At 34.6% G+C, this 15,072-nt stretch overlaps 1 protein-coding gene and 1 pseudogene across 1 annotated transcript; one reads left to right on the top strand and one right to left on the bottom strand.

Moving 5' to 3' along the window:
- The first annotated feature begins 236 nt into the window (after window positions 1-236).
- On the top strand, window positions 237-1,588 carry LOC136998580 (uncharacterized). The gene is made up of 3 exons (XM_067351503.1): window positions 237-850; window positions 992-1,189; window positions 1,282-1,588. The coding sequence occupies exons 1-3, from the start codon at window positions 832-834 to the stop codon at window positions 1,482-1,484; spliced, it is 420 nt and encodes a 139-aa protein (XP_067207604.1). The 5' UTR covers window positions 237-831; the 3' UTR covers window positions 1,485-1,588.
- A 5,785-nt stretch (window positions 1,589-7,373) lies between these two features.
- Window positions 7,374-14,181, bottom strand: LOC105672252 (acyl-CoA Delta-9 desaturase-like; annotated as a pseudogene).
- Window positions 14,182-15,072: the final 891 nt, after the last annotated feature.

Below are 15,072 nucleotides of genomic sequence, written 5' to 3'. Positions count from 1 at the left end.
CGTCTGTTTTCTTTTTTCTAAATTCTTTTTCTTAGCTATTGTAGTGTGTGCTACGGATTCTGCATGATCATAAATATGCGACAATTTAGCAGACATGTATTTTTCACAAATGGAGCAAAAAAATAATTTTTTGTCATGTGATGCTTCACGTAACCATGGTTGAAAATGCTCCATTTCTAACCATTCTTTTTGAAATTTAAGTATATTAGAAGTACTTTTTTTAAAACTTACATCATTATTATTTAACAAAACAGATGTGTTTTTTTTAATATTATTTTTGTGACACATAGAATCCGCATGTCTAGAAATGCGCGTGTTACAAGAAAAATCTTTATTACAAATAGTGCAATGAAAAAAACTGTCATTTAACGGTACTTTTCGTATCCAAGATTTATACCGATCATTGCTAAGCCAGCCTTCAAAAAAGCTTCGCTTAGATTTTTTTTATACAGAATCGCACATTTTAATATAGAAGAAAAAAGAAACAAAGACGAAGAATTAAATTAGACGAAAATTAAAAGAAGAAAAAACAAGGAAATATATGGAAATATATTGAAAAACTTACAGTCGAGACTGTCTCAGTTTTCTCATCAACGTTGCGATTTAATAAAACGTGTAAGAAATACGTTTACTCGCAATTATAAGCCAACAAGAGTACTACACAGGCTAATGAACGTCAAAAAAATTAACGACATATAGAGTATAGAAGTAAAAATAAACCGTGCTTCTTAACAAACAATAGAACAACAGACGCGGCCCCGCGCAGCGGTTTACTATTGTTACATGTCAGCCGCACCCGTGTCCTGCTGACAAAAGTGCAAAACGTTTGCAATGGAAGGCAATTTGTCTCGTAAGTAATAAATAAAATTATTATTATTCATTTTTGTTATAAAACGGACGTAAAAATGTTTTAAAAAAACTACGTCATAATTTGTTTTGTATGTTTATGTTACTAATTGATAAAATATATATTTCTTTTTTATTTTAACAGAACATACTACGCAAGAAGAAGGTGCATCCTTGCATCAGCTGCTGCAGCAAATACTGCAGCAGCAACAAGCACAACAACAACGACAGCTGGAAACACAGCAACAGCTGTATCAGCTGCAGCAGCTGCAGCAGCAGCAGCAGCAACAGCAGCAGCAGCAACAGGAACAGCCGCAACAGCAGCAACCAAAAAACAAAGCTAGTAAGTTATTTACTTCATACAATACAATTATTAATTAATATACGAGTATACAATCGTAAATCTAATTGTAAATACTTTTATTAATTTTTTAGAAAGAAAAAGAAGAGGAGCCGGCCGCTCTAGGGCCCGCTGGTACCGCCAGCGAGGAGGCTTTGCCAGCGGTAGAGGAGAACGTGGCGGTACCGGAGGACGATGCGCCCGTAGCAGCAGAGGAGGCCGTGGCGGCAGAGGAGGCCCTGGCGGTAGAGGGGGCCGTGGCGGCCTCACAATAATAAAAAATATTTTTATTAAGTAATTATATTCAATAAATAAAATAAAAAATGAAAAAATTGGTTTTTTTTTATTATATAATGCCTGAAAGTACAGCGTAGTAATATAGTATAGCATAGTTAAATAGTATACTACAAAAAAAGTATTAGTGTTAGTATATAATAGTATATAATATAATATATATTACTATTTAAAATACAATGTGGTATAATAGGGCTACAGGCGAAGGTCCACGTTGAAAAACCTAACGCGCTATAAGTGGCACCTCATGGGTGGCGCGGAAGACCACTCAATAATTAATAATAAAACTATTTGAGATTTAAATTAGGCTTGTAATCGATCAAATATTGCCAATGATATCGTGTAGAACCGGCGCGTTTAGGTCCGTAACTACACGCGTACCGATCTGTCAACTGTTATTGATTTTTACAAGTCAGGTGATATTGATTTTTACTGCACAGCTGATTTTCCACGGACGCAAAATGCATGTGGATTTTCGTCACTCGAAATATGGGAGTTGTGACTGTTAAATACTCCTTCACCAGTAAAACATGACTCGTCCGTAAATAACATTTTAATGACCAAATCAGAATCTCTATTTTAATTCTCTAATAACAATGTATAAAATTAGATTCTTCTAGATGAAAATGTTTTCGATAAAGATGCGTTACATTGTATTTATTGTAAGCGTTTTAATCTGATACAGAAAATACAATAAGTATATCGTAATGTTCATGTATAATCTCCCATCATTTTCAACATGATTATTGGAAAATGAAAATAAAGATTCTGATTTTGTCCATAAAATTTTATTTACAGACGAGTCACGTTTTACTCGTGAAGGAGTAGTTAACAGCCACAACTTTCACATTTGGAGTAACGAAAATCCACATGCATTTCACGTCCGTGAAAAATCAGCTGTGCAGTAAAAATCAATATCACCTGACTTGTAAAAATCAATAGCAGTTGACAGATCGGTACGCGTGTACGTGTAATTGCGGACCTGAGCGTGCCAGGCGAGCGTCCTACGCGACATCATTAGCATCTTTGATCGTTTATAACTTAAAAACTATTGTAGCCTTGATATTTTTGTATTAAGATTCTTTACTCTATTTTATCTCCAAAAGATACTATTAAAGTATTAAGCGGTAGTTATGAGACACCCTGTATAACATAATATTAAACTCTAAAGTATTAACTATCGCAATTAACGCATATTAATAATTCATAAACATTTAATGTTCTGATATTTTATTAATATCAATATTATTTACTTTTTACAAGATCACATAAATCTCGAAAAAGCATTTCACGTTGTCATACGCAACAAGCGCGCAACGTCGCTTTGATAAAAAGGAGACGGAACACGTATGTCCACTCGCTTCTACAAACTGAACGACGAAGCGCACACGTACGTGTGACGTCACGTTTCTCGTTTGTGTGCGTGCTTCCCCTACCGCGGTGCTCGGGTGCTGGCCGGCTCGAGTTTGCATCACTGGTTCAGACTAATTCCGAGCACTGGTCTAGTGTTTACGATTGTCTCATGACGTATTGCGCCGTTCCTGCCTGCCCGTTGTATCGGACTCGTAAGTAGCGAACTATTTTCAATTATAACTCGGAAACTAAGCTTCGGACAAAATTTTGCAAAAGGAAAAATCGTCTCAGAATTCGCTCAAGAATATGGCATTGCAAAGACATTGAATTGTTTTGAATCATGATATTGCTTCGCATAAAAATGTTTACCTTCAAATCTCCATAACTCAATGAAAAATGATTGTACAAAAATAAAAAATAAAATAACAGGATTAATTAATTAAATTAACTTTTCTTGCTTAAAGTGTTTGCCATGGGCTTTATACAAAGAATCGGCATTACTGCTAAAATTCATCGTCTCTGGAGTCATCGAGCTTATAAAGCAAAATGGCGTCTTAAAGTTATATTACTTATTTGCTACTGCGCGAGTGGCCAGGTAGAGAAACAACTTCAAATATTTCATTCTTCTAAAAAAAATGTGTTTTTGTTCACAACAGTTTCTTTTCAGAATAACTTCCCAGTAAGCAAGAAACATTAAATCAACGTTCTGAAATATTAATTTTATGTAAATTTTTATAATGTTTAGATATAATGTTGTATACATATTTTAAATATATTATTTTATAATATAGTTTTTTTAAATATTAGAGAAATATTTTTAAAACATTATTTAAAACTTTGTTTTCAATGTTATTTTAACACTTCCATTTGCTGCAAGTTCAACATAGTTACAATAGTTTTAATTTAATGAAATCTTATGTTTAAAATAACGTTATAATGATAAAGATTTTGTGTTGTTATACATATTTTAAATATATTATTTTATAATATAGTTTTCTTAAATATCAGAGAAATATTTTTAAAACATTATTTAAAACTTTGTTTTCAATGTTATTTTAACACTTCCATTTGCTGCAAGTTCAACATAGTTACAATAGTTTTAATTTAATAATTTTTTTTTAATTTAATAATTTTTTTTATATTATTTTAATATTAAATTTATAAGAAAGAAATATTATAAAACTATTTTATTGAATTATATAAAGTAAAAATAATTGATATTAATATTTATGTAACTGTTGTGGGTCCAAAGAACCACAACCAATTATTAATAATAATATATATATATATATATATATTAATAAAATATAAGAAGATATCTATTACATATCAGATTAAGATATCTAATATTCAGTTTCCGGCTCATGCGAGACACCGGAGAATCGCGCAGCGAAAATTAAAATCTAATTCACTTTTAACGCGACAATGCTGACGAACGATCGAATTTCGTCAGCAAGTTAGACCGTTAAAACTGCAATCAAGTGCAGTTTCGCGCATATAAAATCGCCGTCGCGAGATCACGACGGCGGGTCGAAAACTATCAGTCAAAAGAAACGGACGTATGTCCGTCGGGACCACAAATCTAGAAGAACGCGAATTATAACAAATCGCTAAAAGCGAATAAGAGTAACTTGGGGCTCGTGATACTACACTAAGACAAGGATTCCTGACGGAACTTAGTTTATCTAGAAATAAGGGAATTTGTAATAAAACAAGAAACCAATAAATATACGGGAGACTGTTTTTTATTGGAAAGAACATCAAAAGATTATTCCCGGATTCCCGGCCTAACTCCTCGGCAGATCCCGAACTCGTGTCCTACCACAAAGGGCACAACAAAATTCTAACATTATATAAAAAATTAACATTAAGTTCGCAGATAAGTAATGTCAAAATTCTTTGCGAGAGAAAGCCCTATTATATATAGCTATTTCTATCCTCAATGTAAGCGTCAACTCGTATGAACGCGCAACGTGCAGTATTGCCAATACTGAAAATCTATAAGATATGTGACATGATATGAACTATAAATTTCCAGCACTGGTAGCAGTGAATTTCGGAACGCAGCGTATGTGTAATCCTTCTCGGCAGCTTCGTGATGTGTGTGCAAGCACGTGCATTTATAATCTCATATATCTTTGATTTTTGCAAGTGATTTCAGGAAGAACTTTATTGAGTGGAAAATTATAACATTGATGTTATGTTACTTTGTATTTACTAAGAATATGAAATAAATAATAAAATATTAATATTGTGTGAATGTTGATATAATGATGAATTAGGTTAAAAGTAAGTTTAAATCTAATCATTTATTTAATGTTATATGAAAAACATTATATTAAAATTATAAAAAACATTTGCACAACATTATTTGTAATATTAAGACACTACCATTTCAACGTTATTGAAACCTTAAAATCAGTGTCAAAGTTTGTTTATAATGACGTCGATTAGAACGTTAAAACTTACATATTTAACAATGTTACATATTACTAAATATCGTTAAAATAACGTTATATCAATGATTTTTTGCTTATTGAGTTATGACTGGGTACGAGATCATCGAGTACACCACAAGTACACGGACACAGCCACGGATCCACAATAGCAACCGAGGATTCTTCTTTGCTCATGTCGGCTGACTGATGATGAAAAAACATCCACATGTGATACGAAGAGGTCGTCAGATTAATATTTATAAGTAACACAATGGCGGATTCTGTCTTTGTATTCGGTTGCAAGTAAGTGCGCATCAAAAAGTTACTAATCCTACTGTATTAACAGCTGGAAATACATCTGCACTTTAAAAATCAAAAAAGAAAATATATTAATATATTTTTATATTTTATATTATAATAATATATTAATATATTTAATTCACCTTAAGTATCTGCGGATTTTCCTTACAAATTATAACACTTACATTTATTTTACACTTTTCAGTTTTATTACATTTTTATACTTATCCTTCAGCCTTGCAAGCAATAAAGTTTTTTATAAAATAAACAATTCGAAGCATATCAATTAATCTATGCTTTTTTTGTAGATATTTTTTGATACTCAAACACATCTTCGCTTTTCTACAGCCTATTATGCTACCTGTATATGCATGGAACAAGACTTGGTCCAGATTTTGTATTGCAGATTCTTACTCGCTACGTCATCAGTTTAAATTTCACGTGAATGATTAACAGTGCGGTTCATACCTGGGGCTCGAAGCCATATAATGCGTAAAAATGTAGTTTTATTAAAAATCATCATCTGTGTATCAGTAAAAGATAATGCCATATAATCGGTTGAGATTCTCGTTATTGATTATCACATAAGAGAATTATTTCATATTTTTCGTTTTAACGACAGGAATATAAATCCGACGGACAGCAAACTCACGGCGTTTTTGGCGTACGGCGAAGGATGGCATAATTATCATCACGCGTTTCCGTGGGTCCACAAGACGGCCGAATTAGGCGGTAATAATCTGAATGTCACCATGCTGTTTATTAATTTCTTTGCTAGAATAAGGTGAGCATACGATCTCAAGCAACCATCGGAAGAGCTCGTGAGAACCGTTGTCATGAAGAAGGGTGATGGAAGTCACTCTTTGTGGCGTGCAATGTCATATGAGGACAGTAAAATTAAATAACAAGGATATTTTTTTCAAACATTTGTAATCAGCGGTTACGCGATTAAGATTTTATTTAAAGATATACGTTATTAATACCAAAAAATCTATCTAACGCAACTTATAGAGATAAAAAACATGGCATCAATTCAGAACTGACAATTATTGACAATGTGATGATATTATTGTCAAGGCAGCTAGAAAGAGGAAGATACAAGAGAAACTAACACATGCTAATTTATTTTAATCATATTTTTAATACACAAAAGAATACACGAAAGATCCTTATAAATAAATCTCCCAAATCTCAAAATTTTGTTTAATTGGCATTTTTTTCTAAAGTTCCAACGCTATAAATTAATATGTTATAATAAAACAGAAATAAATTTTGTACAAAATTGTTACTATTTACTCTATTATAACACGGGTCACAACAGAATTATACTTACGCTGTTCTATAATAAAGCAGCAAAGCGGAATTAAATACTATCTGATTTAGAAAAAAAACAATATATTGATATCATACAAACAATAAAAGGTAATTTACTAATTTGTGTTCCAACAAAATCCGTTCCCACAAAATCCACCAGAATCCACCAAAATTTACCACAATTCCAGAAGCTTAATTCTGAGATGTGATCAGAATGGTGTTGATGCTCATGATTTTCTAGATTGCTGCTTTAATAGTAAATCATGAAAATAAACTTCAACGGCCATTTTGCTTTGTAAGATCGGTGGGACCACAATCTACGATCATCAATAGCAACACCTATACCCGAAGCAATAGCAACAGCAAAAAATATAAATTGAAAGCGTTAATAATATTTTAAATAGTAATAATAAAAAATGAGAGCTTAACGCTAAAGATAATAAAATATTATAATTTTTCTGGTGCTTCAGAAAAAAAAGCGTGAAACAAACGCTGTTGACACATGTTAAATTTATTAACAAAAAATATCATTTTATTATGCATACCACTTGATCTCAGCGAGTGTTTTTTAAACTGCATTTTATATATGCCTTTGTACTGAAAAAATTCATTCACTCTTAAAAAAGACATTTATCGTCTATTTTTTGCGATACTCCTACGTTATCTTGAAGCGCGTGCAACACTTTGTACTATTAAGTGATTGTTATTGCGAAGATTGCATATTTTAATATGTTATATCATCTTTCTAGATTTTGTTACGAAAATTTGGGATACGTTCCATATTATAATGTACAAAATTTACAATAAACCTATTTTAGTATAATAAAAAATTTTTGTGTATATTGATTCTATTTATATAACTATGTGTATCACTAAACGTTTTCTTATTTATCATTATACATTTTGACGATATTTTGATTAATTATTAAAATATTGATTTGTAAAGAACAGGTTTTTCATATTTAATCATTTATTTTAAATGTTACGTTCAATTAATCATAAAAATTATTTACTGTTGCAATAATCGAAGCTTCGAATATATTGATATTTTTAATATTGAGATCTGCGAATATTACACAATAAAATAAAAAAGAATCGCACAAGAGTATTCCTATTTAAAACTATTCGAATGTATCGTTAAATGACACAAATCGCAGACACAGCACGCATGTCTTTAAAACATCTGAAAGACGTTCAAACAGCATCATTTTTTAAAGACGTCTTTCAGATACATACAAAAATACAAAAACTAAATACAAAAAGTATTGGGCACCTATGGATATTTGGTCGCACTCATTGTCATTTGTGGTCATCAAAGCGACAAATAATGCATGTTTGTGTGTACAAATGGATACATTTTTTCAATACTCAACAAAGAACATATTTATTTATAAACAATCTTTTTTAAAACAATATATAATTTAATATGATACATATTATGAATAATACGTAAACAATATAATATATAAATTTATATAATATAATATACAAATATATAATATATAATTTCATAGTAAAACAGTAAAAGAAAGTTCGCAAAGAAAAGTTACGCTTTTTACCAAAATACGTCGGTTACATCAGACGTTTCCCGTTTTTAAACTGGATGCATTTATTTTCGTAGAATAAATGTCTACGTTATCATAATCGTGTGACACGTTGTTGTATCATCTGAAAAATTATTAATCTTTATTACTCAGTTTTATTGTTTGCATTCGATACAATACTCCAATGACTCCTGTCTCCTTTTTTCGCAAATACAGCTTTCACGAGATCCATTGATGGTTGCTTGAGATCGTATGCCCAGCCGATCTTCGCGAATAGGTCAATGTACATCGTGGTGATATTCAATTTATAATCGCCTAATTCAGCCGCCTTGTAGTCCCATGGGAACACATGATGATAATTGTGCCAACCCTCGCCACATGCCAAAAACGCCACGAGTCTGTTCTCCGACGGATTGATTTCTCTATCGTTCAAATAAAATACGAGACAAAATTACTTTGTTGCAGGCAAAAGAATAGCGAGAAATCTGTAAGTATTTGTAGCACCGTATTTTTTAAACTCGTAAAAAAAAAATTTATTTTTTTTTTAAATTGATTATATTTGATAAAAAATAATTAAAATATTGAAATTATAGCAATCATAATCTATGAGTTATAAAAAAATTTATTCTGCATTAGTCAAACATAGCTGCATACTTACGCATCGTATGGCTTCGAACCGAACATGTGAGCTGCACTGTTAACGATCCACGTGAAATGCAAAAGAGTACGTAACGAAAAATCTGTGACATAACGACCCTGGACCAGATCTCGTTCCATGCGTACACGGGTATTGAAATCGGTAGCAAGAAAGCGAAAACAATCTTTAATATCAAGAAATGTCTAAAAGAAAAAATAAATTGAACGATACACATCAAGTCTCACAAAAGCTCTATTGAAAAAGACATGGCAATTATAAAAATTTGGAGGAAAATAAACAAGTGTTTATAAATTTCTAACTCGTCCTACTTTTCAAGTAAAAATGTATTTCAGAGAAAAGAATAATTAGCAACTCTTCGATGCGGACTTACTTGCAACCGAATATGAAAATGGGATCCGCCATTACGTCACTCATATCAATCTGACGACCTTTTTGTATCACCTCTGGATGCTTTTTCATCATCAGCCAGCCGACATGAGAGAAAAAGAATCCTCGGTTGCTATTGTGTGGATCCGCGTCTGTGTCTGTGTACTTATGGTGTACTCGATGATCTCGCACCCACTCAAAAGGATTGTTCTAAACGAGAATCATGATGAAGGAAAACGCTTCTTCCTCGTAATGCAAAAAATAATTATCTAAACATTTACCTACCTGGCCAGCTATGCAGTAGCAAATAAGAAATATAACTCTGAGCGGCCAATTTGCTTTAAACGATTGGTGAGTCCAATGACGATGAATAGCACCGTTCACACCGATTGAGTGTAATGTATAAATCCCGACGAAAACTTGAAGTGAGAAAAATCAAGGTAAATAAACAATACCGTTATAAGATTATATGTAATAATTAATTATAATATAAAATTATGCATACTTTATATCTATCCTAAAAATAAATCTATCTTAAAGTACTGTAATAAGTTATACTGCTAATTACGTTAAAATTAGAATGAATTATGTAAAATAGGATGTTTAAAAAAAAAGCTAATTATAAATATAAATCAAAATCTTCTGATTTAATAAAAATCAAGTTGTCAACTTTGATATTTTAAAGTAATAAAATATTCTCACAATTAGTACAAAGAGCGAACTATTTTTACAGCGTGATGTGTTATAAAATCAAAATTGCACAGTAAAAACAGAAATCTTCTTTATTGTCAAGTAATTATTGCTAACTCTCTATAATTTCGCATATATATACATATTCCATTGCTTAATTTCTAATCAAACCAATCATTGCTAAAGATAATATTAATGTTTTAAAAAAATGTGCAATATAAATGTAATTATCATGTTTAAAATATCCATCTATGTGTAAAAAAATGTAGAAGAATGATTATTCCATTAATAAACTGACTTTTTGCTTATTTAAAGTTTTTTTAGAAGAAAAATCGAAGTTAATCATCTTCCAAAGAATATACTTACTCCAAATGATTGTCTTCCAATTTTCAAACCAATTAAAATTAAACAACGAATACAGGAAACCTCCATGTAAGAGAAAAAGAATTGCGACATTTATCCACTTCACCTCCTGTTTGTGATTAATCCATTTTTTGTCCTCTGTATGGATTTCATTTTCATTTTGTACGCCATTTTCAACTTCCGTCATTTTTGTAATTGTTAAAGGTTTTTTTTGAAAATTATTTGCTGTGGATATCTTGGGTTCCTTATTGTAGGTATCGGCTACCATTTTGCTATTGATAAAATACTTTAGGTCATTGGAAGTGTTACAATAATTCCTTTGAATAAATTATAGCTCCGAATTACGAAAATTGCATTTTTTATGTACTGCAAGTTCTATACATTTTTATAAATTTTTATAGATGTGGTCTAATCTTGATATTATAATTACCGATATATACATGTAACAGCACGCGCTGTTACTAAAGCGTCACGCAGGCTCCACGTGAGCACCCCCATTTAGGGCCGCATTCCGATCCCCCAACTCGAGGGTAAAAGCTCGAGAAGGGATAGCTGCCGGGTAGGGTAGCACCCCAAGTGGGGGTAGCGCGACCGGTATAAAAGCCGGCTCGCGGAACAGATCGGGACCCATTCCCCGAGTACGACTCGGACAAGCCTCAGGGCGCACTCTGAAGCTCCGGTCGTACTCGCTCCCATCCCGATAGTCGTTCTAGGGGCAGGGCGTTCTCTGTCTCGGCCGGGTGTCTCGGCGTTCGATTTCCTGTACCTCGTCGTTCTAGGGGCAGGGCGTTCTCTGTCTCGGCCGGGTGTCTCGGCGTTCGACTTCCGAACCTCGTCGTTCTAGGGGCAGGGCATTCTCTGTCTCGGCCGGGTGTCTCGGCGTTCGACTTCCGACTCTCCGTCGTTCTAGGGGCAGGGCGTTCTCTGTCTCGGCCGGGTGTCTTGGCGTTCGACTTCCGACTCTCCGTCGTTCTAGGAGCAGGGCGTTCTCTGTCTCGGCCGGGTGTCTCGGCGTTCGACTTCCGACTCTCCGTCGTTCTAGGGGCAGGGCGTTCTCTGCCTCGGCCGGGTGTCTCGGCGTTCGACTCCCGACTCTCCGTCGTTCTAGGGGCAGGGCGTTCTCTGCCTCGGCCGGGTGTCTCGGCGTTCGACTTCCGACTCTCCGTCGTTCTAGGGGCAGGGCGTTCTCTGCCTCGGCCGGGTGTCCCCGGCGTTCGACTTCCGATACCCCTTGCACGAGAGAAGTCTCTCACTGTCTTAGGACACAGCGTACCGGCAACCGTCGATGACTCAGCAAGGCTCGGATATACGCGGTATCGCTTATTTTTTTATTACTTTGCTCCGTACCGTACGAACCGACCGATTAAATAATTTAATTTGTTTATAATTCAGCCAAAAGCGCACCAACAATTTACGCCGTTTGTTTTCCGTTCATTATTCATTCGTTCGCAATTAGAATTATACACATGTACCGTCGCAACATTTACTCGTCCAACCGATAAGAAATTACTTATTTATTTCCGATAGTTAGATCCGATTATACCGTTCCAGAAATACACATGTACTCATTGTTACTATTTTCTTTTATAATTATAATGCTCTATTGAATAAATAGTTATTTTCTTTATTTTTCTTAATTTGGAGTCTCCCGATAAACCACACGAACGAATTCTGGCAAACCGACGAGTTATTCCGGGTCGTAAGAATCCGCTTCGCTAACTACACACCGTCGTAATTCCGCATCGAAAATCCGCATACCGTCGAAAATTCCGCATCATTACGCACCGCCCGTGAGGCGTAAAAATACGCACCGTTACATACATATTAGACACACTATATAGACGATAGTAGTATATGGCAGGTATGGGGCGTCACAACAAACCCCCACCACCTACCCCATATTTGACCCACTGACCTACATTTGGTCTGGCGTCAAAACAAATGACGTCACAGGGAGGGGAGAGGGAAAAGATGGCGGCAGTGGGTCCAACATGGTGGACGTCTACAAGATGGCGGCTGTTGACAAGATGGCGGCTGTTGACAAGTGATTTTTATTTTTCGGAATTGAGAAAAATCCAAGCTGGGTTCGAACCTGGATCGCTGGATTTCTAGTCCTGGTCCTAGTCTGCTGGGCTACCTATACATCTAATGATAGTAAAATGGTGTATCGTATTTATGGCTATGGGACCTGGCAGGGAAGGGATGTATATATGCTGGGACCGCGTCTATATGATGTACCCCGGACTCTGTGGCAGGTATGGAACATGTAAACAAACGACGTCACACAGTCGCCTCTAGTCTGCGAAGGGAAGGGATGTATATATGTTGGGGCCGCGTCTATACGAGGTACCCCGGACTCTCTGACAGATATGGAGCATGTAAACAAACGACGTCACACAGTCGCCTCTAGTCTGCGAAGGGAAGGGATGTATATGTGCTGGGGCCGCGTCTATATGAGGTACCCCGGACTCTCTGGCACGTATAGCGAACAAAAGAATGACGTCGCAGCGACGAATGATCATTCGACTTTTAGTTTGATATTTGGTGTGATGGTTAAGGGGTCGAGCGCGTGATATTGCGTGAACGGGGTGAGCGTCAGCCACCCGTTTTCGCAGATTGAACGTGCTGTAAGAATTGACGATGGCGAGTGGAGCGTGCAGGAACATGCGAAAAGGGAAGGAAACAAATGCAAGAAATGGAATACAAAAATATGTTTATTTGCAACAATTTTTCTTAAAAGTACATGGTCGAACGTTATAGACAAAAATATTTTATTTATTTGGAGAGTTTTCAGAGAGTCATAAACAAATCCATATATGCAAGAAAAATGTACGTTCGTATAGATTACAATTTTCGCTGCAACTTGATTATCCGTACAATTTGATTGAAGTAAAGTGCAATTAATTCTAAAAATATTATTTCAAAGTATGTATCGAGAAATGTTAAATCTTTTAGTTGCAAACGTACATTATGTTGAATATTGTGACAATTAGTGTTTATAGTGTGTTTTACAATGTTACTTTCGATGAAGTTCTTGGTGGGTAAATTTATCTGTATTTCATTAATAAGATATTTAGAGCAATCATTAACACTGTTTGCGATTATATTTAACTGATTTAAATTAGCGTTTACGCAATCGAGTAAGTTTTCCAGTCCGAGAAAAGTAGTCTTTTGCATTGCTATTGCGTAGGAATATGTTCGTGGTTTCTTCGGAGTATGGATGATTTCTTCTGCAGCCAAGTTACTTCCCGAAGAAGGCTCTTCTTGCTCCTGATATTTCAATAGCAGGGCTCTTGCTCCATAGGTGGTGGTGAAATTTATAATTATCTTCTTGATAATAATAGAGTTAGACTTAACACTATTTCCATTTAAATAATCAGTCATAAGTTCCATGTTTTCTTGAAATTGCTGCCACTCCACCATGTTGAAGCAAATACCCTCGGCTCCCTTGGAAGTAAATTTAACAGCGGGTTGGAAATCAAACTCGTCATCGTTGATTGAAGTTTGCAACCCAACATGAATTTTTTTCGTATATGAGGAATTGAGTCCGTAAGTGGTGTTGGCTAACATCATATAATTTTGCTCAAATTTTTCTCCATTGAAGTATCTTGCTCCGGAAACGTCACCGCGCACTTCGTGATGTTCAGAATTTAAAATTTCTTTGCGTTTACTCATGATACTAGTTTTCACGTAGACACAAAATAAAATACAAAAATGCTGTATCTTCTTTATTGTTGCTGCTGTTGTTACTGCTGTTGCTGCTGCTGCTGAACCCGCACGTTCGAATGTCAGAAAACGAATGATTAAAATTTTCCCAATCGCATGGAGTAGAAAATCGGAAAAGTAGTGGGAAAATGCGTGCGCATAAAAATTTTGAGTCATCTGATTGGATACGATGTTTATTGCTTCTACATTTTCTCGAACTCTCTTAAAAACGACCGTTGATAAAAGAAGGAGTAAGGACATCGGTTCGTGCGCTGTTACATCCTGCACAGTCTCGCATTACAATTATTCGGAAAAAAATCAAAGGGTACAAAAGGAAGAGAAACTGAGGACTGAGGAATGAGAAAAAATTAAAATATTGCAGTCAACGGAATTTTTACGAGCTTTCATCTTAAAAAGCTCTAAAACTATAAATCTCCAATCCGATAAAACTATTTATTTACACTTGGACCCTGGAAAAATTACATTTTAAACATATGGAATCTAAAGGGTTAGACAAAAAAAAGATCGGAAATATCCATACCGTTAAAAAAAGAAGCAATTTACAATAGGGTAAGCAAATGTAAACCTTTTTATATTACACGTGAAAGTTTATTACTGTGAGTTTTCGAAATTAAGTTTTGCTCACGTACTAACTCTCAATTAAATTGTAAAAAGTTATAGGAAAAGAATATCGACATCGTTCGAAGGGTATTTTTTGGCTGATAAACCCTTCGAACACTAAAGTAATATACACCTTGTAAAGTTGCCGCCAATGTGCGGAAATCTTTGTGAAAGATGTACAACTTGAAACCGATTGATTTTTTTGATCCGACTGAAGGTATAAATAGGAGGTTTGAGACG

This window comes from Linepithema humile, chromosome 3 (assembly GCF_040581485.1).
Source record: "Linepithema humile isolate Giens D197 chromosome 3, Lhum_UNIL_v1.0, whole genome shotgun sequence".
Lineage (NCBI taxonomy): Eukaryota > Metazoa > Arthropoda > Insecta > Hymenoptera > Formicidae > Linepithema > Linepithema humile.
The sequence above is the reverse complement of the archived record's forward strand: the minus strand, read 5'-3'. Positions and strand labels throughout refer to the sequence as shown.